Source organism: Miniopterus schreibersii (genome assembly GCF_964146895.1).
Source record: "Miniopterus schreibersii genome assembly, chromosome: 9".
NCBI lineage: Eukaryota > Metazoa > Chordata > Mammalia > Chiroptera > Miniopteridae > Miniopterus > Miniopterus schreibersii.
In genome coordinates this window covers 67063198-67089753 of record NC_138118.1, presented here as the reverse complement: position 1 = coordinate 67089753, position 26556 = coordinate 67063198, and the positions used below count along the sequence as shown (strand labels likewise).

The 26556-nt window shown below is 33.6% G+C and overlaps 1 protein-coding gene across 5 annotated transcripts in view; it reads left to right on the top strand.

The window, feature by feature from the left end:
* The window catches only part of DGKB (diacylglycerol kinase beta), a 527029-nt gene that overhangs the window by 284694 nt on the left and 215779 nt on the right, over positions 1–26556 (top strand). For all 5 annotated transcript variants that reach the window (XM_081146772.1, XM_081146768.1, XM_081146770.1 and 2 more), the window contains one exon: positions 11681–11745. In XM_081146772.1, the coding sequence (XP_081002898.1) occupies positions 11681–11745 (65 nt within the window). The remainder of the gene's footprint in view (positions 1–11680; positions 11746–26556) is intronic.

The following is a 26556-nucleotide window of genomic DNA, read 5'->3' as shown; positions in this document are numbered from 1 at the left end:
TCCTTCCTTGAGTGGCACCTAGTGTTGTGCGGCATTTCTTTCTGTTTTGGTAATATTGCATATAAAAGATAACCAGCTGTCTCCTAGAGCAGAGGGAGGCAATGGAACTGGATTTGATTATCAGTTGAACCCAGATATTGTTTTGTGATACTGCGCAACTTACCTAACACTGTTGCACCTCAGCTTGCTCAGCTATATGTAGAGTAACATCCAACCTTCAGTAAAGTCAGTAAGTTATGATTCTTCCAGGTGATCTGACCAAGTTTCAGTTTTTGCCTCCTAATGCTGGGTCATTTTACTGGATATGTACTGAGGAATATAATGACACATTCTGTTACATGCCCTGTTTGAAGAACCCAGGAGCCTAGATTTGACCAAGGAAGCTATTCACTGTGATGTGGAGCGTGGAGTTCAGCATTTGTTGTAGTTTTCCCACAAGTGTAATGGGAGTCAGTACGGAGGGCTTGTGTTGAAAATTAACGTGTTCACTTGTCTTACCACCCTCCCACCTTATACAATCTACACCTTGATGTACCCTCACATATTTTTTTGACATACATTTCTTTTAGGTATATTGATTTTTGATATCTTACCAGAAAATGGGACAGCATAATTACCAAGATAATTTTAGTAGTAATTAAATTATTATATCTGAAGGAACCCTACTCTCGCCTTTTTTCCGTTTTATGCAAAGATACTGCTTCTGCTGTTTTCCAGAGTTGCAGAATGTGGTCCCTGCTTTTTTATCACTGACGCATCCCCAGCAAGGTTCAAAGAAAATGGTTTTCCTAAGCACAAGCCTATGATTTAATTTTGTCAGCTTGGAACCCAGCACAATGTTTGACACATAGTAGGTGCTCAAAAAATATTTATTCAGGAAATTACTTTGAAAGTTAGTTTTAATAAAAATGGTCATTTTGAACGAAGCATTGTAATATATACCACTGCACCATTTTTTTTTTTTACTTGAATCACTGATTAGAGTAAAAGAGCCTGAAAAGGTGCTATGTGTGCAAAGAAATAGCCTCTTGTAACTAAGAAACCAATACTCATCCATCTTACTGTCTTATCACCTTTTATATTTTTAATATGTCACTGAGGTTTATCTTTAAAAATCCAAGAGCAAATTGCTTCAGGCAGTGATTATATGTTTGACCATATGGGCATTATTTCTGCAATCTACATTTGAAATAGAAAAACAAATCTCACGCACACGTTTGATAAAACATGGCATATTTATTTGTAAAAGGTAAGGCAAAAAAAAATCCTACTTCAATAAATTTTTAAAGTGCAAGTCAGTAGGTTAAATATTAATTTGAATGTCTACAATAATGGGAACCTCTGTTGTTGAAGGAAGTCATTATTCCAATGTGTAGTCAACAAGCATATTGATTAGCATTAATTCACTGCAAAAAATCTCCGATCATTTTTAACATAATTTTTTTCTTCTTTAACAGTAGTCTGAAGCTTGCCTTTTTTTTTTTTCTTCTGGTCAATTTGTAATGAATCATTTGCTGATTGCAATAAATGGCCTGTCAATAATATGCAACTCACATTGTTAAAACAGTTATACTGAGCTTTATTGTTTCTTTTTGTCTTGGGAATGCTTTGTCTAGCTATATTTCCTAGAACGGATTTTGAGTAGTTGTTTTAAGGTACTTATGCCAGTTTTAAGGAGACACCACAGGCTGCTCGGAGGGTATTAATCAAGATATGCCCTAACTTTCTTTTGGCATTGCAATATTTGGACATCTGTTCTGACTCCTTATATGTGAAATAAAACTCATACCAGATAGTAGAATAAATGAAGGGTTTCATTATCTTAAATGTCATAACATTTGTTTGAATTATCATGTGTAGATTTTAAATGCTGAAATTGTCATCTTGGTTTTGTTTCATCTATTTTGCTGTCCTTTCAGAAGACTTTAGCCTGAAAAACTCCCTTTTCCCATTGCATTAAAAATTTAAAAGAAATAATTTACAATTTTATCCAATAACAGTGAAATTGTTGTGCATGAGCTATATAGTCTGGTAATTTCTAAAAGCATAAATATTTTACTGAGAGAAACATACCCTTTTAAAGCACAAAAGGTTTCTTGTTATAATGGCAGTGTGTTTAGTGACAAATGGTGCATTTTCTAAAAGCCATTTGTTGGCCATTATTATAGTTCTCTTTGTGTAATGGTGTTATAGGTTCTTAGGTATTCACTTATTAAATTCTTTTCCGTTGTGTGTGTCAGGAAGGATTTGTCTCTGAATTCCATGGTGCCATTAATTAGTGCCAACTACGTGTAGAGACTCAGGGATCAACCTGAAATATTAAAAGGGTATATTTTGTCTTTTCATTTAAATGACAAAAATAAATAATTTGATTGTGATCAATATCAAAAGTACTATCTAATTTGACTTAAACTACCCATAATACCTTTGCCTTTCTCAAGAGATTTTTTTTTTTTTTTAATCAGTAAGGTAACTTTATCATGAAGCCTTATCACCCACATCCACTAGGCTTGCAAACACTGGTCACACTATATACTGATTTAGTGTCTGTGTTTTCATTTCACATTAGAGCCAAAGAGTGGCATATAATTAGACATAGATAAAATGATTTAACTAAACCATGGAAGCAAAGCCGTATTTTACAAATGTAGAATTTTGAATATCATGGGCGCTTTCATCCTTATATTTACTTTGCATATTGCTGTCAGAGAGTCAGTGATATTTTGCCTAGCAAAACACTTCAGTCCAAGGTGGCTCATAATATTTTGTTTGTGAGACTGATTTAAGGTGGTTGTAATTCTTAAATAAAAACCATTTTTATAAATGTTGCCTATTTGCAAAAAGATATGAACCAAAGTTTAGATTAAATTTATATTCTTAGCCCGGCCGGGCGTGGCTCAGCGGTTAAGCGTCGACCTAGGATCCAGGCGATCAGGGTTCGATTCCCGGTCAGGGCACATGCCCGGGTTGCGGGCTGCAGCCGATCAATGACTCTCTCCCTCTCCTTTCCTCTCTCTGAAATCAATAAAGATATATTTAAAAAATAAGATAAAAAATTTATATTCTTACATTTGCAAAACTGAGAAATTTTTTACCTTTTTTGGGTAGTGGGGTCCTCAATTAAAACAGAAAAAATTCCATTAAAAGTATTAAATATAGATCATCTCAAGCTGTTGACACACTTAAGTTAGGCATCTAAAATTTGGTCATTTTATAAGACACTAAATAAATGAAAATATTCCATTGACATATAAAATGGTAAATGCTAAATGAGCTAAGACTCTAAATTAACGTAATAGAAATATACTGTTTTAAGAAAAACTTCCATAAGACAATGCACTTTAGTTATACAGCTGCTCTAAGCAAAAGGACTTTAGAATTTTATTTGGAGAACATTTTCATCACTGAAGAGACAGGTAGAGGAAGATTAGCTTGCCAAGTAAACTGAGACAGACTGAACTGGAAATTAGGAGGAAAACCAGGAACTGGTCTGATTCAAGTCAAAGCAAGAGGATATTGGGAAGGAGGGAGGAAGAAAAAAGGGAATGAAGGAAAGAAGGAAGAAAGGAAAAGAAATTGAGTAAAAATTTCCAGGAAGGCAAGGATATAATTTTATAATAGAGTGATAAACACACTCACACTGCAAGAGGATGGGGAGTGAGCTTTAGCAGTGGGTGCAAGTGAGAAATCATGGTCAATGATGCTAAGCCGAGAAGTGGAAAGGCTCACTGCAGTGTGCTCGAGTCGGAGGAAGTGAAGTGGTGACATTCTAGCCAGGGTCTTTAAGGCGTCAGGGTGAAAGGGGGGAAGGACAGTGCCAGAATGTTCAGGCACAGGAGGTTAAGGAATTTTTGTTTATGTTACTGATACCTAAGCAATTTTAATGTTAAGGGAAAAGAGCCCATAGAGAGGGAAAGAATGAAGTACAGAAGAGGAAAGGTATAAATTCTTGATGAACTGTGGTTCTTAAGAGTCTGAGAAAGGATAGGATCCAAGCATAGGTCTGGGGAATGGCTCTAGGATGGAGGAAGGAAACCACTATTGTAACAGGGGAGACTGGATGTTTGGAAATAGTAATGTTAGGCTTGATGGCAGGATGTTGGAAATTCCTTTGGTCAGCTTCCTGTGTGTGTGTGTGTAGCCACCTGCATAGGTGTGAAACAAGTGAGAATGTCTAATGTGTCCACAAAGCAAAAGTCTGTAAACACTATTGGCCAACTAACAGAGGGCTTGAGCATGTTCTGAACTCAAATTAGAACCCAGTCAGATGCCATCAGTCAAAGATCAAACCTGGAAAGACATCAGGTCTAGAACAACTATGGAAAACTGTACTTGGCCCATATATTTGTCAAGGGGAGGTTTGATTAGTACTTCCAAAACCATAAAGTTATAAATACTTAGTTCTATTCCAAGGAGAATCTTTTTATGTTCACTTCTAGGATTTTATCATGAAAAACAAATGTTCAAAGAGGAAAGATTTCACAGAATGACAGTTTTAAATATTTAAAAATTATTTAAAAAATAAACATAAAATGCCTGAACTGCTTAATCTTTCATTTATGTTCTAATTTCCCTTGAACATGATCACTTATATTAATACTGCCAGTCCGTGTTCAGTCTCTAGCATCTCTCAACTCTCTCAACGGATCTTATTTGTTTCTTTTTCAGTGTATTGCTAACTCGATCTTTTTGTTGCCACAATTCCACAAGGCATGCCACAGATAAATTATATTCCTTTTTAGTAAGTAGCCCTCTGGGGTACTTACTAATTTGTAATTTTATTTTTATTTCACCTCATTTTATTATTTTATTTAAGAGATCTACCCTCTTACCATAATTTTAAGTGTATAGTATATTACTAACTACAATGTATAGCTGATCGCTAGAATTTATTCACCTTGTTAGACTAAACTTTTATGCCCTTTGATTAATAACTCGGCATGTTCCCCTCTCCCTGGCCCCTGGCAACTACCATACTCCAGTCTTTGATTCTGTGACTTTGCCTCTTTTTGATACCTCTTTTAAGTGGGGTAATTCTTTTTCTTATAAAGCTTTTCTCTAGAAAATAGCTCAAAAGTCATCCGAAGTTTCTTTTTGCAGCACACAGGGGAAGAGAAATAAATTAAGTGGGCAAACGGGGAAGAAGTTGTGAGTCCTGTGTTTTAACAATTTGTGTTCTATCACAAATAGACTTGTATATATGCATTATGACATTTAAGGATCATGTGTCTTAACAATCTGCCACTATAGTAAGTTTTTTGTAGAACACACAGCACTGAATCATGGGTACTAACTGCTCAAGAAGTACTTATGAATGATATTTTGGTGTTTAAGATTTTATTACCACTCCTACTATGGACTTCCCAGGATCACTTCACAGAAGCTCATGACTTGGGGGAGGCATGGATTAAAGTAATGCTTCTAACATTTATTACTTCTGTGCACCTGTGTAGTCTGTACACACTAGTAATATAACTGTATTTGCTTATTTTCAAACAAGCCAAAAGGTGAGATACTTTCCCTTGTATAAAGATTGGTTCTTCACTTTTAGGCTGGAAAACCATGACTGACTATGGTGAATGTTACTGGAGCAATGTTGGGTATATAGTCTTTCTCTGTTACTTATGTATTTTCCCTCAGGGCTTCTGACTAACACCATCACCTCTGCTGCAGACTTGTAGCTCCCTCCTAACCCCAGCAGGACTGCTCCTTGCTCCCGTACAACCATTTAAATGATTGAAATGATTGCTCCTTTCTCTGCTGCCCATAGGAAGGTCCTTAACAGCCTACTTGCAGCCCTCTTTGAGGGGAGTAAAAGCAGACTAGCAGGAGCACCTTTCCCTTATAAGTTTAATTTTTTAAGATACTGAATAGATCTTAATTTGCATATTGCATTGGAAGCAAAGTAATTTTATCTCAGAAAACATCTGCAGGTTCTTTTTACCAATATTATTCATTCATGAGGATGATACCATAGCCCCTTGTCCTCTTTAAAGCAGTAGTTGACTGATGTGGGACCTCTGTGGTGACTTTGTATGATATTCTTTGTGACCTTGAGGCATGAGATGTTTTGGCTGAGGGGTTTTGGACTTGTGTTCTTCTAATTTAAGTTAGATAAATTCGGAGTCTCTGATTAAGGTCTCAGTCAACTGACTTCTTGATTTTATTCGCTTTAAAGATTATGATCACAGGAAAGGATAGTAAATTTATATTTATTACTATACACAGAGAATAAGCACAAGTGTTATGTATTATTTAATGAGAACTAATCAACATCATTTACTGAATAATCGGAGGAACTAAAAAGAAAGAGAATTTTAAAATTGGAGAACAATAATTTAAAATGAATACAAATTATAGCTTTGCAAGGGAAAGTAATTTATAGAAATTTATTTTAAAGAAATTAAATAATTCACAAGAATTCTGGTCATAGTGATGAAGCTCTCTCTTGGCAAACGTTTGCCTGTTGAAGACTCTGCTTTTGAATCTGTGTCTACCATTCAGCAGATCTCATACCCTCCCTCAGGAATTGGCTTTATTCTAACCCAGTGCCATCATTCTTTCAGTCCTGTAATTTTGTATGTCTGAAATTTAAGTCTAGAAAAATGTCCTGGTTGTCCCAGTTGTGTGATCCAAAGCTAACTAACAGAGTCCACAGTGGGTTCCAGCGGAAGTATTCACAGTAGGATACGTTGCAGTTGTTCAACTTGATTCCCCCCAGTTCCTGTGGAATCAGACGTATGCGCACATGCACAGGTACAGACACACAAACACACACACACACACACACACACACACACACACACACACCCCAAACAATTCCAACAAACCGTAAATGCAATCTAATAGGGAAAGGTTCAGATACTTCTGTCAGTTTTCAAGATCAGAAGAAATTGTACCAGTCCTATGTCCTCTAACCACAAGTCTTTAGATCATTGCAACTCAGGATGGGATGCATCTCTATTGATTTGTTCTTCTTTTGTGTCCTTCAATAATTAACTTTTTTTTTTCTGTAGTACTCATATTGGTAATTTTCCCCCTTGGTATTTAGAATTTTTTTCATTATGAATGTGATAATTTTCTATTTATTTGTTTTAATGTAGTTAATTTTACTAATTTGATACTATTCATATATTTGTATATCTGGACAATTCATTGAAATGTTTTCTTAATTTAGGTGGATTTCAGTTGATGTTCTGTATAGAACATTATGCTATCTGTAAATAATGATTGCTTTTCTCTCCCTTTATAATATATAAACATCTTATTTTTTTCTTGGTCTCTTGTAGTTCCAAAGAACTCCAATGTAATGTTAAATAGATGTTCATCAGGGGTTTGAATTAAGGCTTTCTTGTCAAAGCAAGAAATTCTACCTTTCTAAGATTTTGCTGTTTGAATGTTTCATTGCCCACTTAATCAAGTAGACATAAAGAATTTGTAGTGCCTAATCTAATATTTTCATATGTCTTTTTGTTAAATTTCAGATTCTAAACATATTAAAGACAAAAATTGCAAGAATAAAATTAACTATAAATTCAGACAAAGTTAAAATATTGTAACATGATGCTTTTCCCAGAAAACCTACAGAAATAGATGATATGTAAGTCCCCTATGCCTGTTGTAACTACTGCAAACTTGGTGGCTTAAAGCAGCAGAAATTTATTCTCTCACAGTTCAAGAGGCCAAAAGTCCAAATTTCATATTCTGGGGAAAAATCAAGGTGTCAGCAGGTTCATGCATCCTCTGGAGAATACATTCCTGACAATTCTAGCTCCTGGTGGCTGCCAGCATTCCTGAATTGTGGTTACATCACTCTAATCTCTGCCTATATGGTGACACTGCCCCCTCTAATGACTGCCACATCTCTTTGTCTCTGTCTTATAAGGACACTTGTGATGTCATTTAGGTCCCAGCTGGATAATTCAGAATAATCTCATATCAAGATCTTTAATTTAATCACATTTGCAAAAAGATAACTATGTAAGGTAACATTTCCAGGTTTTCAAGATTATGGACAGATATATTTAGGGGTCAACATTCATCTCACTACTGTCTGCACTTTAGTTCCAAATATTATATCTGTCCCACATGCAAAATACTTCCCACCTCATCTCAGTTTTTCCAGATGTATTAAGCTATTATATCATCAACTTAAGTCAAATTCTCATTGAGAGATCATCAGCTCAAAGTCCCAGATTCATGATCTAAACCATCAAAAACAGTTATGGATGAGACTAAGTATGCTCCATCCTAGGGCAAAATTCACTTTGTAGACTTGTGAAACTAGAAAACAACTCAAAATACAGTGATAGTATAATAGTTCTGTTCCAAAGGAAAGACATACAAGGTGGAAAGGAGTTACTGGTCCCAAGCAATATTAATCCTTAACTTGATCACACCTGCAAAAATTTTCCTGATTCCAAGAAATAGGTTCTGATATCTTTTTGGGGGCCATCATTCAGATTACTTCATGAAAATTGCTATCTTAACTTACGAAGAGACAGAAAACCTAAATATATCAAAGAAAATACGATTGCCATGTGTTATTTACCTTCTTTGAATGAAAGACGTAATCTATTATACTATAATAAATTTCTATCTATATATCTTTATATGTTACCTCTGAACCAGTAGCAAACTATTTTAATTATTCTATTTTTGTAACACATTTTCATACCTCATCAGGCTAGAGACACCTTCCCCATTTATTTTACTATTTTAAAAAATTTTGATGGTTATTTAGGAAATTTATATTTTTGAATAAAATTTGATATCACTTTTATTAAATTTACTCTTGCTTTGAGTACCTGGCCAAATCTTTTTGTATTGGGGTTAGATCTGACTTGATCTAAATTTGGGGAATTTAGAATATTTTATCATAGCACATCCTATGTTTTAAAAAGTTGTATTTTCCTACTTAATTATGTTTTCTCATATGGTTCTTAGCAGGATCCAAAGTTTCCATCACATTCAGAACACTGTTCCATGTGCTATACAGAATAATCTCAAAATATCTTCAACACAACATTATAAAGTGGTATCAATATCCCTTGTAAAGATGAAGAGCTGAGAGTCATAATAAAAAAATTGCTCAGAGTCACTAGTCTTGGAAGTGAAATCTGTTTGAACTCATAGTTTGTCCATTTTAGAGTGTGGAAGTGATGCTGATTTAATTTGTTTCCTAAAAATTGCAATAGAGAGAGACAGAATGGGCAAAACATGTATAAAAGAAAGCAATAACAATATTTTAGCTTTTTCTTATTTGGTCTCTTTGGTGAATCCAAAATATGGCTGCTGGATAAGTTTACAGCATTTGGCAGTTCTCTTTCAAGCCTCCTGGGGTTATGCCAGAGAGACAGGCCCCATGAGAATTTGGTCTGGATTCTTACCCAAATGAGCACCTGCTGTCATTGTTCTGTATCAGTCGCCTAGTCAGCAATGCCAGCTCTCTTTGTGGTGGAACCCATTCAACACAAGGAAAAGGCATGCCAGTGTTCCTCAGCAGTTTCTAATTTTCCCTCTACTGCATGATCCATTGTCTAGTTATGTTTGAGGCAGAACTAACAGTAAGCCTATCTTTGGCTATTTAATATTGTTTGTACGAGTTTGCACAGCTCTAGTCCAGTCTAAAATGGTTTTCTTTTGATTCTCTCCTCTCTCATTCATATTTTCTCTCTCTCTCTCTCCTATGTATCTTCCTTTGGAAAGGAAGAGATTTGTTTTTACAAAAATATATGCTTGTAAAGCAAATTATACTATTCAATCTATTTTTAAAAGTCTCAGTTCTCTAAATTTGGGGAAACCAATAATTTAAGCAGAAGTAAATGCAATGGTGGTCTCCCAATGGATAACCAGTATTGATAATCCACCCTTAGTGCTTGGTTCAGATTCCTTTGCTTTTGTTTTACCGGTCTGCTGGATGTGTGCTTTTAATTATGAGGTGCTCTAAATTGACTTTGAACCAGAGTCAGGTTAAAATCAGAATAAATGATTTTTAAAAGTTAGTTTATGGTCATGCTGCACACTATATCATAAATAGCCTAGCTAAGAATTTTTTCCTATAATTTCATACCACAGCAAGACAACTTTACATTCTTAAACAGAATATATTTATGACTCATAGTGAGAAGATTTTTTTAAAAAAACACACACACAAAACACACCTCTGTGACTAAATTTTAGAACTATTGGGGCAATAAAAGTGTACTATTTTGATATTCCTGTTTCTTAGCAAACCAGGAAGTTGACTCACACTCTGTTTCTCTCTCTCTCCCCATATATATAAATAAATAAATAAATAAATATATATATATATATATATATATATATATATATATACACACACACACACACACACACACACACAAAGTTGTATCTTAGAATATAAAAAATTAGAGGGTATTTTTGGTAACTTTTTTATAAATGTTGTATTATACATACTTATCTATACCTTTGTATTCTTTTCACTGTGGATTAATTCAATTACGCAACAATTTTTAGAGTATAAAATGTACAGATAAAATTACTTTCTATCACAGCTCTATCTTGTAGGGAGAAGCAACTCTCTGCCATCTGCAGTGGGCATTGGTCCCTCCCTTGTTGTGCCTCACGCTTTGTTATGCTTGAATAAGCACATTAGCCTTTTCATTTCATTCATTAGACTTTTAAGCCTTGATTAGTGTTTTCAAAATTCTCTCCAATACACAACTTCTTTATTTCCTTTGTGTTTGGTTTTTCTTTTTCTTTAATTTCCACTACGAAACAAAATTAACAGTTAATCACAACCATAGTCCCATTTCTATTGAGATGCCTGGTAAATATATTAGGTCCTCATTGGAGTGATTAATCATGTGTAGACGAGGAATGGGACAATATCTCCTTCTTTGGAATAAGAGGGGCTACTGTTTAAAGTCAGCAGAACGGTTTGTGCTTGAAAAGCTTGAGTCACAATATTCCACCAATCTCCTACATTCAGTGGGATTCTGTCTCATAGAAACTCTGATTTCAAAAAAAAAAGAAACTCTGAATGGATTTCCTAAAAGGAAGGAACATCCATTAAGTTTCAGAACTCATGCATTTGGATCCTTAAAGCCTAGTTACACTTGTCATCAATTCTCCAAAAATAAATTTTTCTATTTGTTGTTTTTCTTCATTAAGCAAGATAAAATACGTACATCAGAAAGTTGCTTGTGGAACAAACAATAATTACACATCCAAAACACTTTTGGCAAACTCTGAAGTCATATAGTATATTTACCTTGACTAGGTAGGAACCTTCATACTATCTTTCTACCACAATTAATTTCAAAGGACTAGAAGCTTTTCTATTTGATCATTTCTCCACTTAGATCATCCTTCCAGCTCTGGTATAACGATATTTTCAACTACGTTTTAACATTTATGTTCATATGCTCTATCTTAAACATGCTTTGAGTGTGAGGCCAAAGCCAATTGTTAAAGAAGATCTATAAATGAAAAAGGAATCAATTCCTAGAAGTAAATATGGCAAGTGACAAATGGTGACATAAATCATGCTTGCATAGAATTTATGTGAATTACACCTTTTTGCCTAATTTCAGAACATAATTTTATTCATTAACTTTTTTCTCTTTTAATCTTTATTTCCACAAGACAACAAGGTCATAAACTGTCCTGTTTTCTTTTCTGTTTCTCTCCTTAGGATGCTTCCATTGCACACAGATTCCACATCATGAGAGAAAAACACCCAGAGAAATTCAACAGTAGGTAAGATAACAAATGATGAAATTGTACTTATGGTGGCTGTTGATAAATCATGTCATAAAAAAAACCACTATATGGAATAAAATATTTCACATATAGTAACTGAATAAGGCTTGGTGTATGAGTATAAAGACAGAAGTGTAAATGAAGTCAAACTTTTCTCTTAGGTTTTAATGCGAGTGTAATGGGAAATGCAATGTGGTCATTTCTAGTCCATTGTCACTGCTGAAGGGAAAGATTTCAAGTATAAGGTGAAAATAATATTTTATTAAGATAAACTGAAGTCTTTACATGGCTAAGTAGGAAGATTGGATCATCCCAAATCCCAAAGGAAAAACATGGGGCTCTCATTTGATAATGCTGAATAACTCTATATTACATAGATATCATATAAGGGCTCTAATACTTATATTGTCTGTCCAATATTGGCCCCAACTAAATGGAAAATAAACCAGAGAAATATCAGTGCTAGTGAAGTACTTTTAAAGACTTTTGCTTCAAGGAGAAAAGCCTTGATGACCAAAATTAGTTTCGCCACTGTAGCAATATGTGAACATTTTCCCCTCCAAAATGTAGACATTTCACTTTTTCTGATATTCAAGGAAATAAGCAACTCTCTGGCTTTGTATCTTCTCCATTTCTAGAAGGAAATATGGCTAATCTCCACTCTACTCACCCGGAAAATGAGACAGAAGGAGTGAATTATCTTTTGCTTCAGTTATTCTCATTTCTACTGTTCATTTCATAAAGCTCCAAAATTAGAATCAGAATCACATGCATTAATGTTCAGAGCCAAAGACTCTATGGGCTCTGTATATGGCTAGGTTGATATCGCGTCATGCATGCAATAGGCCACTTATTAGACAACCGCCTCTGAAAATTCTTATATTTATTTTCATATGGTCACTCGCTAGTACATTGATGTAATTTTCTTTCATGTAGGTTCATAAAATATTGTTAAAATGTACTTTCAAAATTATTTTAGATTCTTTTTAACTCTAGACTTTATATAAGAATCATCACAGTAAATAGTTTCATGATTAGTGAGAGCTTATCTGATGTCTTTTTTAATTTACCTACTTAAATGTTTTAGCAAAACATATGAAAACTTATTTCTGCCCTGGCTGGTGTGGCTCAGTTGATTGGGATGTCCTCCCATACACCTAAAAGGTTGTGGATTTGATTCCCGGTCAGGACACATACCCAGGTTGTGGGTTCAATCCCAGGTTGGGTCCCGTGGGGAAGGCAACCCATCCATGTTTCATTTTCACATCAATGTTTCTTTCGCTCTCTCCTCCCCTCTTTCTTTCTCTCTCTTTCTAAAATCAATAAAAGCATGTCCTCAGGTGAGGATTTAAAAAAATCTTATTTCTAATAGCTACCTTATGTTTTGCCTGGAGTTCTTTCTGGCACTACAGGTCATAAATCATGAAATGATGGTTTGCTTTTTCTCTTATAATTCAGAGAGCTAAAAGTTTTGTTTTTAAGAAAATGCAAAAAGTGTATATATGTATATGTTTACATAATGTCTTTAGAAGGTTTAACAGAAATCTTTTAGCTCTGGATACTTCTGAAAAAGGAACCAAGTGGTTGTGTGGAGAATAAATTTTTATTCTGTATTTTTGTGTATTGCTTGAATTTTGTGCCGTGCATATTATAAATTTAAGCAGAAAATAATCTAATCACAGGTTTGCACCTATAATGTTTCTTTGTTTCTGGAATAGACATTTTATTTTACAATATTTAATTTTATTTCATTAAGTATGTGAAAATAAATTGCTATAAATGAAATTATTTCACTTTATAGTAGATTTTAGCATTTAATAATATACCTTGAATGTCCTGGAAATGAACATATTTATTAATGTAAATAAAACTACATTAGTGAATTAACTAGCCCATGCTTATCCAATGCTGTTCTATAAAGCATTCATGTGTCAATATTCATATATTAAAATAGGTTTCAAGTGAAAAAAAAGTGCTGTTTGTAAAATGCAGCATGCAGTGTACCCCTTCAGGATTTTCACAATTTAATAGCCCATTAACAGCTTTAAGAAATACACAGGAGAATAAAAGTTTAATGATGTTTAAGGCATTTTTGCCCAAAACTTATTCAGCAGAGGAGGACAGAGATAAAAACAGAAAGAGATGGGAGAGGGGGGAGGGAGAAAGAAAAATTAAAAGTATAGAGAGTATCTATATATTTATGTGATACTCAAAACTCTGACAGCCTTCGTATCAGAATGCCAATATTCATGATCTGCCCTCATGTCAGAGACTAATAAATTTTGATCTCTATACTAATTTTAATTCTTCTTAATAACTTATATTTTTCACATATAGCTACTTAATTTTTTATTATCAATTGCAATACTATTTTATGACATATGTCACTTCCCAATATGTGGTTAGATATCATTTACAGCCATGTGTTTGTACACCCTGTGTTTATAAAATGTAAAGCTACATCTTATTGCAACTTATTTGTAATGTGAGTCATAGGCAAATCTTGCTTATGTAATTTAAAGGGCTTATTTCCTTTGAAACAGTAGTAACATAGAAACGCCTTCTAGATTGACACAGGTCACATGTTTCTAGTGTGTGTTCAAAGAAGGCCAGGTATATAGTAGGTGCTCCGTGTGTTATTGGCCAACAATATTTTAAGATAACTATCAGCCCTGAAATTACACATTACCAAGTTAATGAGGCATATGCCTTTTGATCTATACTTTTGTAGGTTAAGTCTTCATTTAGAATTAGAAGCATTTAGGTAATTCCTAAACTGTAATGCAGCATATTTAGGATAGGAACATTTCCTAAATTTCTATGAGGAAGGCATGCCAGATATAGTTCATAAGAGATTTTCTACTTTCAAGGATAGATTTTCAGATTTCTGTGTTGAGACAGCTTCAGCCACAGCACTCTTCTATATTTTCAGGAATTTGCAAATGGACTTTTCTAAGTACTCCTAATAATGGTGTTTCAGATCAGATCTCTTGTTACAATAAATCATATGCCATTAATATTATCCTCTAGCATGCTCACCTTGAAATTCATTTATATTTCAAAGAACATGATGTTTCTAACATTATCTTAAGGAAATTAATTACCAAAATATATAGTTCTGCTCTCTATGCTTCTTATGACAGAAATTGAAAAGACTGGGAAAGATAATGATTTTTCCGGTGCTTAAGAGAGTGCTGGTTGAAAGGTTTCTATAGTGTTCTTTTCAAAATATCTATCTAAATCTAAGTTAATTGTTAAAAGAAAGTGTGCTGTTTAACTTTCTAAACACTAAGATATTCTTTAATCAAACTGAATTTAAACAAATATTTCCATTCTTTTACTCAAAACAAAATTGTCATTAAAATATTTATGCTTCTATTTAAAGCCATTTAGTGTGTAGTATTGCTATTTAAATTATTTATCTAATTTGACTATATGTACCATTATACTTGCATTTTCATAATTCACATACATTACACCTCTCTTGCTTCTATTTAGATAGAGCTATTTGATTCTTGCTTTTAGAAAAATATTGACATTAACAATCCTATACCCATTAATATCTATATCCATTAAAATGATATGTATAAAGGTTTATAATAATTTGGGGGAAATGCAAAACTGTTTTATTCCATGAGTAAAACCATGCCAGCTTGACAAAGACTTACAAGGAAATCACAAAATGGAACTAGCTATAGAAAAAGCTTTGGTGGTCTTACAAAGATGTCTTAATATTGTAGTAATAGCTTGTTTTCAAGGAGCCAATTCAAATTCTTAGTATACAATTCTTAATACCATTTGCTTGCAAACACTGATGGCCTGCGATACTCCACCAAGACACTATTTCATTAAGTCCACTCCGGTTATTTGCAAGTCTCTAGTCTCTAACTCCCAGAATGAGACAAGTATCATTTTCTTAGTACCACTCCCACTCCCCACCCTGGTTCAGGGGCATGTGCCTCACTTCTGTACTGATTTCTGCTTTTTATGAAGAAATACACAACTAACAAACTGCAATCGGTGTGTGAATTTAAATAAGGCAATTTAACTCAAAATAAGCAGAATGGTGTGGTATCAATATGCCACAGGGTCTTGCCTTCCAAACGTGTGAAGAGAAGAAATAAAGTTGAAAAACTGATATCATAGGCTGATCATTTGATGTTATTATATCAATAAACCGTAATTTTTAAAAGAACCGATGTTTTCCAAATTACCCAAGACATGAAGAGCATACATGAATTTAGAAAATTTGCTATGCTTCAAAATCACACTCATTCTATGGAGTGATTCTTGATTTCCTAACAGTAGGCCTTGTGAGATTATGGAATGGGGCTTTTTCTGGGATTTTAGTATCTACACAGTACATGGAACTCAATAGATATTTGCTGAATTTATCCCCAGACTTACTTATTATTGAGTGGTTTCTTTGTCTTCCTATCAAGGCCCTGAAGTTTGGATAAATACTGCTTATCTGCTGTTGGTTTGGTTGATTCTTTATTTTATAGATTATTTAATAAAGAGGCTCTTATATGATGGGCATCTATGGAGGCAGTGAATCTTTTGAAACCCAAGGCATATGAGGAAAATTAATTTTGGGGTTACATAGAAAACTTAGATCGTGATAGGTTCTGTAGAAAAAATATCAACTAGAAGAAAAGTCTATGTTGTCACAATACATTGTGAAGGATATTTTCTGGGGTTCCCAAGTTAAGGTGACTATTGAGCTCTAAAGGGTGTATGCTGAAGTAAGGGCTGCTTATCTATTGGATTCCCTGAGTTAGCTGAAGAAGAAACATTTATTTCTAGTTTCTGTTTGCAAGTTACTTACGTTTATTAGTATCATTCCATTCAAATCTTCTAAATACTATTTTCCTCCTTGATTTTGCCTTTCTATTCCTCAGATTTGTGTTTTTGCTTTACATGAATTTGCCTGTGTTTTATGCAAAAATTTTATACACACAAAAACCCAAACACATGGATACACTCACCTCCTAGGATACCAAATTAAGAAATAAGATATATGAAGTAACATTATTCAGAGATTTCCACAAAATCACAACTGAATAATCCAAGATAGAGTATTTTCCCATAAGGAAGAGTAATAAATTGCAACAAAACAGTTTAAGAAAAAAATTTTTACTCATTATTACAGATCCTATGCGTTCATGGAGACTTTCAGGAAATATTGTCAGATTAAAACACTAAATTATTTCTTGTTCTTTAAACAGTAAGATCAAATAACTGTATAAATTTATATAATTTTAATTATTTCATATAAATAATCAATTTTAAGGGGGAAAAACAGAGATAAATTTAGCCAGCAGTAAAAATTACTGTTTCTAAAAATCCTGTCCCTAATTTACCAAGTGTTTTTCTGTTATAAACATTGAAGCTCTTGTTTCCTTTGTGTTCAGGCCTCTCCCTGAGCAGCATTAGTGTCTCTAACTATAACAAGAACCAGTTGTGTTCTGGGGACTGAAGGGATCCACTAAACTAATTAGACAATGGACAGCTGACTTTGGGGAATGAGCCTGTGACATTGATCAATGTCAATGACAAACATTTTTTTTATCTTTGATGTTCAGAGATAATCTATAGGCTAGAATTTGGAATTGATTAGCTTTTGGTTATATTTTTTAGAATATAGTGCCCTATAAGTTAGTTAATTTGATATGAAGTTTAAATACCTAATTTATAATATCTAGATGCTTTAGGGTTCACACTGTCAATAATATAATAAAAGTGGTTTTTTGTTCTAGAATAAAATCGATTGATTCTAGGCAGAAATTATCCCTAGGAACAATTTCTAGGGCCCTTGTAATACCTCTTCTTTATAGGACATATTAAGTATCAATTTAGTCTATTTTGAACTTTTTCCAAAGGGGTTAATCACCTCATTATAAGGTAATTTTACCTAGGAGGTAATCCTCTGGCCTGGCTAATTGGAGCTAATCAGCTGCTCTCCATTGTTTCTTGCTCTACCCAAGCATTAGTTGCTAATACCTTCCCTTTCGGAGCACATGCTCTTATATGGCTATGTTGAGCATTATTTTCTTACTGAACATAATTAATTCTAAAATATTAACCTTGAATGGCTGATTTACTTTTCTTTAAAGAAAGCATTTTCTCACAACCATTTTTCTTTAAAGAGAAAAAACAATATTCTCACATATGTAATATTTTTAAGTTTGCATTTTATGTTTTGTGTTTCTCTATGATCAACGTTTTCACAATATAGGAACTTTTACTTATGCAACTCTCATCCATACACACACACACACATACACACACACACACACACACACACACACACACACACCAGCCCTAAAATATGAAGAAAATATTTCCTTAATAGGTAAAATTTCTGAGAGGAGAGTTACAAATTATAAAATCTTGATTTATATGAATTTTTATTTCTTATTTTCCAAAAGCCTACCCTTCCTACTTAAGATCCTAGCAAAAAACAATCAAAAACCAGAAGTGCTATCCCTTTATGGTTTTTTAAAAAAATTTCATGTGGCAAACATTTATAAGGCATCAAAATTTGCAAAGATTTGCCAAGCTATCCCAGTTGCAAACTTTTAGCCACCGTAAGCATAAGGGTTCCCTTTCCTCCCCTTTCCACACCATTGTCCCCATATTGCCTAAGCTCTCACTAACAGTCCCCATAGGTTTGTCAGTGTCATCCTGTCTCTTCTAGGTTCTGCTCACCCTTCAGTTCCAAAGCAAAAGTCATATATTTCCTTGTTATTGTATAGCAGCACTCCACTTCCACATATCAAAATCTCTTCTGTATACTATTATTACACAACAAACTATTGGAAAATGTAGCAGTGTAAAGCAACCATTTTATTATGTGCATAGCTTCCGTGGGTCAGCAATTCAGACTGGGCAAAGCAGGGGTGGCTTGTCTCTGCTGCCTTATGTCTGGGCCTTCAACTGGGAAGATTCAACTTGGAAGAGATTTGAAAGCTAAGGGATGGAATCAGCTGAAGGCACAGTTACTCTCATGCTGGTTACTTTCAGCCCGATGCTGGTCTTTGGTTGAGACCTTCCTTGAAACACTGTGTTAGAGTTCCTTAGAGAAATTGAATCAGTTAGGTTCCCATTGGAAAAGGTAATCTTTACTGAGGGCACCAAGTCAATGCTAATCTCATCCAAAACACTCTCGAAGACATACCCAGAAATAATGTTAAAATGAGCGCCCTGTAACCACTCAAGTTGTCACAGAAAACTATCACAAGCACTTACACATGTTTTCTCCATGTGGCCTGGGCTTTCTCACTGCGGTGGCCTAGGTCAGGATAGCCAGATTTCTGAGATGACAGCTGAGTCCTCCAAAAGTGACCGTCCCAAGGAAACGGTGAGAGACTATTTGGCATTTTCTTGACTTAGTTTTGGAAGTTGCATGGTTTCATGTTCACTGGGCTTATATTGATTGAAGTGGTCAAAAGTTCATTTAGATCCAAAGGCAGGGGACATAGATAACACCTTTCAATCGAATGAGTTTCAGCAGGGGCTTCAACAATGAACAACACCAGATTCTTGTTTTTAAAAAAAACTGAGAGTTTAATGGAAAAACATCACAACATACAACTATAATAAATGCTGCTGTTTACTTAGGAAGGATTCTTCCAAGTCATTAAGTTGCTTTTGTCACACAATGTGGGGTTTTTTTTCATCCTCAAAGTAAGTCTACTCTGTAACTATTGCTATTTTCATTTTACAGAGGTGGATACTGTCCACATAACAATTCCTAGTAGCAGATCCAAAGCTCATGCTTTTAAGTCGTGTGTGTGTGTGTGTGTGTGTGTGTGTGTGTATGTAGTCAGAAGTAAACTGTGCCTCTGAAATATCTCCTTGCCTCTCCATGTTCTGCCCCTCTTCTCATGGCACCTACTCTCGTTGAGTTCTTGAGTTACAGCTTCTGTTGGAATGTCCATTTGCCTTCACCAAACCTCATTTTCTGGGCCCTTTGCATCTGGTAATATTTAAGTGGTCTTAATGGTGGCTGCATTTCACTGACACCAGCTACTGCTAATCACTGACACTAACCTTGAGAACAATACTAGTCACCCACATCTTCACCATGCTAGACACCCAAATTTTCAGCTTTTTTTTTTTACATACCAAATCTAGCAAATTTGTAGAATTCTTTATGCTGAATAAAGGATATTTTTGTTTATAAAGACATATTTATGTGGCTTTTATTAAAGTCATAGGAATGAAGCCAGATGTTTGTTTTTTTGAAAAGTTGGTTCAAAATTTGATTGTTGTTTTTATTTCAAACTATTTTTTTTACTGTGGTAAAATGTATTTAACAAATAGTGTACCACTTTATTTTTATGTGTACAGTTCATGGCATTAGTTGCATTCACCTTGTTGTGTAACCATTTTCATCACCTATGTCCAGAACTTGTTTTTCCTGCCCAAACTAAAGCTCTGTACCCATTAAACAATAACTTCTCTTTCTCCCCGTCCCCCCTAGCCCCTGGCAACTACCATTCTACTTTCTGTTTCTATGAATTTGACTACTCTAGGTACCTCGTGTAAGTGAAACCACACAACAGTTGTCCTTTGGACACTGGTTTCTTTCACTTAGCATTATGTCTTCAGGGTTTGTCCATATTTTAGCTTGTGCAGAAATTCCTTCCTTTTATTCATTTATGAACATTTGGGTTGTTTCAACCTTTTGGCTACTGTGCATAATGCTGCCATGAATATTGGTGTACAAATAGCTCTCCAAGTCCTAAGCTAGTTTTTAAAGGCACTTTCAAACTCACTGAAAATTAACTTTAAAAGGAGTTAAACACTACATTAGAATAATTTTATTCTATAAAATATATTAAATATATTGTGTCTTCAAATAATTAGGTAAATGGGCATTCTCTGAGTTTCCTTTTGCTTCCCCCCCCCCCCCCAGTTTTGTCATGAAACAGAACAGAAAGAGAAATATTTGCTCAATGGTGATTTTTCTTTATAGTGTATATGGGCCTCCTTATTTTGTTTTAGTATTTCTTTGACTCGCTCTGTTAAGCATCTTTAAAAGTTTTAGAAACTATGTTTTTCCTTTGCTCTTTTCAGTAAATCTTTGTAAATGCTGAGAGAAAACTGAGTATAAGTATTCAAAGAGCTTTATAACTAATTGCCAACTAGATTTACCCTATAACTGAAATGTGTTCTATGTATATACATCAAATATATATAATTATCCTAGGCAAAAATTGACTCATAGGAAATTAATCACTTCGCATAATATGAAAGTGCTTGGAAAATAAATAAAGTTAATAATTAAATATCCTCCCTGCCCTTGAAACACCTGCAGGTGAGTGGGAAAGGCAAACCAAAATAAAATGTGGTAAAGACTATCACTGAAGTTAAGTGCAAAATTGAGTGCAAAGCACTGCCAGGAGGATGTGTCTATTTTTGTCTGAGGTAAAAAGTAGAGAAGACATCCCCCCCAAAGATATTCTTTTCATACCCATGTCCACTGCTCACACTGTGGTCCCCCTAAGATATTCTCATACACAGGTCCACTGTTCATATTTACTAACAAGAAAATATTTTTATTGTTGAGATTAGAAGGTGACTTTGATACCATTCCAGCCTCTTAGAGTTTATGGCTTATTTGGGGAAAGACACATGCAAACATATAGTACTGTGAGGTGAATGCAATAATCAAAGTATCATACATGTGAATGAAAATCAGGAAACAATTATTCTGTAGCAGTGGTGTAGTAGTGGTGCTGGGAAGGTTTTGTAAAAAACAATATTGGAACATGGTTCTGCAATGTGAATGGGTGCTTTACAAGTGACTGTGGAGTCAATAGAAGAAATATTGTGTGTTGAGGTGAAGTGACATAAAACATATCAATGTGTGATGGAAGGATAAATAGTTCCAGATAGATGATAGATAGATGGATAGATAGATGATAGTTAGATGATAGATAGATGATAGATAGATGATAGATAGATGATAGATGATAGATAGATAGATAGATAGATAGATAGATAGATAGATGATAGATAGATATAGATAGATGATGATAGATAGATAGATAGATATAGATAGATGATAGATAGATAATGATGATAGATGATAGATGATGATAGATAGATAGATGATAGATAGATAGATAGATGATAGATAGATAGATGATAGATAGATAGATGATAGATAGATGATAGATAGATGGATAGATAGATGATTGATGGATGATAGATAGATGATAGATGATAGATGATAGAAGATAGATAGATGATATAGATAGATGATAGATGATAGATATATAGATAGATAGATGATAGGTAGGTAGGTAGGTAGGTAGGTAGGCAGATAGATAGATGATAGATAGATAGATAGATAGATAGATAGATAGATAGATAGATGATAGATAGATAGATAGATAGATAGATAGATAGATAGATGATAGATAGATAGATAGATAGATAGATAGATGATAGATAGATAGATGATAGATGATAGATGATGATAGATAGATATAGATAGATGATAGATGATAGATAGATAGATAGATAGATAGATAGATAGATAGATGATAGATGATAGATAGATATAGATAGATAGATAGATAGATAGATAGATAGATAGATAGATAGATGATAGATAGATGATAGATAGATAGATAGATAGATAGATAGATAGATAGATAGATAGATGATAGATAGATAGATAGATAGATAGATGATAGATAGATGATAGATAGATAGATATAGATAGATAGTATGTAGATAGATAGATGATTATAGATAGATAGATGATAGATAGATAGATGATAGATAGATAGATAGATAGATAGATGATAGATAGATAGATGATGATAGATGATAGATAGATAGATAGATAGATAGATAGATAGATAGATAGATAGATAGATGATAGATAGATGATAGATAGATAGATAGATAGATAGATAGATAGATAGATGATAGATGATAGATGATGATAGATAGATAGATATAGATAGATGATAGATAGATAGATAGATAGATAGATAGATAGATAGATAGATAGATAGATAGATGATAGATAGATAGATAGATAGATAGATGATAGATGATAGATGATGATAGATAGATAGATATAGATAGATGATAGATAGATAGATAGATAGATAGATAGATAGATAGATAGATGATAGATAGATAGATAGATAGATAGATGATAGATAGATGATGATAGATGATAGATGATAGATAGATAGATAGATAGATGATAGATAGATAGATAGATAGATAGATAGATAGATAGATAGATGATAGATAGATGATAGATAGATAGATAGATAGATAGATAGATAGATAGATAGATAGATGATAGATGATAGATGATAGATGATGATAGATAGATAGATATAGATAGATGATAGATAGATAGATAGATAGATAGATGATAGATAGATAGATAGATAGATAGATATAGATAGATGATAGATGATAGATGATAGATAGATAGATAGATAGATAGATAGATAGATAGATAGATAGATGATAGATAGATAGAGATAGATAGATGATAGATAGATAGATAGATGATAGATAGATAGATAGATAGATAGATAGATAGATGATAGATAATAGGTTGATAGATAGATGGATAGATGCTAGATAGAAATTTGAAATGTGAGAAACGTAAAATTGAAGGAGATTTGTTCATTTTACTCAGATCACAAAGAACTTGGTAATCCCATTAGAAACTTGGACTTTATCCTTGAGGTAATATGATAGAATCATAGGGCTTTAAATAAGGACAGACGACTAAGAAAATGGATTTTTAGAAGGAAGAAATTGGCTTGCTGTTACAAACTTGGTCATTGATATGGGCATGAATAGGGATGTGAGGGAAATGGTGAGTGAGTTAGTGAAGGCAGGATGGCAGCTTCACCAACCACCAGGCGAATGCAGGAAGAGAGGCGGTGTGTGGGAGGAAGAGTAGTGATTTGGTTCTGCACTTGTTGACTGTGAGGTGTCTGTGGAATATCCAGGTCTATCCCACAGGCAATAGATCATGTACTGGCCTGGAACTAGGTAGGGTGTCTGGGATGGAGATGAGAAAGCGTTACAGTACAGGAGCCATTCTTCATCTTCTGTAAACTAGAGCACTGGTAAAACCCTGAGTAGTGATAACTGAGTCATTTGCCTGGGTTTGGTTAATTTGAACTGTACTTAATAAGTTGTAGTTATTATTTTTGAGGAGACTGACTTAAAATCATTGGTAAATTATATTTTCATAATTATACTAATGTGTAATTATGTCGCTATTAATTACTGGTTTTTTCAGGCATTTATTTAAATTATTTTGTTTATTTAGGCTGTTTTATCAGAAGCATTTATAGATTCTGTAGGCATAACTTATTAAATTGTCTCTTTAGATTTTAGGTAAGCAACTTAAGAATATAACTTTATTGTGCTTCTCACAGAAAATCTCATTTTGTTAGAATGCTAAGAATTCAGTTTAAAATCCGAATTCTTATGTAAAGAAATCAAGAAGCTTTAGGGCAGCCTAAGCAAAGCTTGAAAAGAGTCTCTAAGTACTTTAAAGAAAAAGAATCCAGCCAGCAGAGGGCGCTGGCCCACATGCACTCAGCCATCACAGCGATTCTTGTGATCAAGAAAACAGTCCTTTCTTAATAAGCACACTGGCAAAGTAATATTTTTGTTGAGTGTTGTGTTAATGCCAGAACTTAGATATTTATACCAGTAGTCCTTTCCTTGTGGAAGTATGCATCTCTTTTAGTGAAGTATAATTTGAGTTGTATTTGAATGCCAGCCAGCAGACTTGAGAATCTGTTATAAAATGCCACAATCTAATCAATCTGTGGTAGAAGGTCAAAGGCCACATGCGCCCCTTAGCCCTGCTGACAATTTGATTATATTTGGTGAACAAGACCAGCTTGAATCTGAGGTGCAAGGAACTTTACTTCAGTCAAACTAAAAGTCAAAGTGTTGATACTCTTGCTTAATTATACTGTTACTAGCTAAATAAATGACAAAATTTCTTAAACAATTTTCAAATTAGAACTGAGAGCATTCTAACAAGAAATTTTTATTTTAAAAAATTCTTAGATAATTAAATTTAGAAATAGTATCATTACTCTGGTTTAATACATAGATTATTTTACTTATGAGATTCCTCCCCTTCCCCCCCCCCCCGTACACCTCTTTGGTTTAGAAGTATTTAATGATTTTGCAAAAATATAATTTTACATGCAAGTAATACTGTATTTCTTTTAAAAGCATTTTAACAAATCTTATATTTTACAATTCTTTTTTATAATTTTTGTTGTATTTCCTACATAGATAATCAAATACGAAAAACATTTATTTTTAAAGCACACTTAAGCTCTTTAATGTATAGAAATTATTGGCAACTGTATATTTTAGGTAATTACTTATTTTTAATAATGCAAGCTCTTTTACATACACTCTTTACTACTATACCATGATTTCTTATAACAGGCAGTATACTTTTTAAGCTCATGTACAATGAAATATATGTAATATCTGTGTAGTATCTGAAATCTGCTTACATTTAAAAGATGATATGAAACATATTTGCTTCTTATGTTTTAAAGAGGAATTAATGCTGTCATTTCTGCTTTATGATCCAACACAGTGAAAGTGTAGTAAACTGTTTAAAAACCTGTGGGAAGTTAATTTTAATGGATACTAGTGTGAGAGAGTCCTGTGTCTTTTCTTCATTCTATGAAGCTTATAACAATCTTAATTGCCAAGATGATTATTTAATAAAGTGACAAACTGTCCCAGTGATCGGATGCATTAATTTTGCCGCTAAAGCTGTCCCTTGTTGTCCATAAGAAGGTGATAATTAGATTTTCAGATTAGAATAAAACAATCATGTCACTTATGTAGATGCTTAAAATATATTTAATCCTTTATAAAAACTGAAACAATTAAAAGTTGTAAAACATTTTTCCCTGTGAACTTTTAGGTGAATACAGTTAATCTATGATGCTAATTTTAAGCTAGCATGACTCTTTGGAAGGTTACCAACTGAAAAAATAATATCACAAGTGATTAACTTTTCAGGTAAAGCAACAGTTTTAGGCTTTGTAGAACATCTACTTAATAAAATAGCACTCATTCTTATCCTGATTTAATTTTTTTCTTTGTACAACTTAATCTTTGAAAGTCACATAGAATCATTTTGTGCATGTATATTAATACCCTCAATTTCTAATATTAAGAGCTCAGATTATTGTTAGATATTACAAGTGATTATATTTCAATTTTAGCATTATATTACACAAAAATTAACCAGATATCACATCGTAAGTAACTAAATAGTGTATGGTGTTTGAATTTTCAACAGCGAAAGCTCAATTTATTGAAACAAGACACTAAGGTACTTTACAAAGGAAAGACTCTCTCACTGCCTTGGAGTTGATGATAGGACATTGTCTTAATCTTCTCTAGCTTTAAATAACCAGAGGTAATTTCCTCTTCTTAAAGTTTACAGAGTATTAAAAACTTCCCTGAATCTATTTCCTGAACCAAGTTGGAGAATGTGCAGTGCACATTCATTTAAAATACCTTTATGTTCTGACTCAATTACTTTTAATAGAGTGGAGAATGTTTGGTGTAGCTTTGAGTGCACAGCATGAAAGGTTGGATTTTAGTTAGAAAACATATAAAATTAGTTCCTGTGGAAAGGTAGTCTCTAGAGAAATAGAGTAACTGGAAAACCTTATTGAAAACCATTAAATGTACTGCAAATGTCGTGTACTTTCTTTGCACATGTTAAACACAGAGTTATGACATAAATGA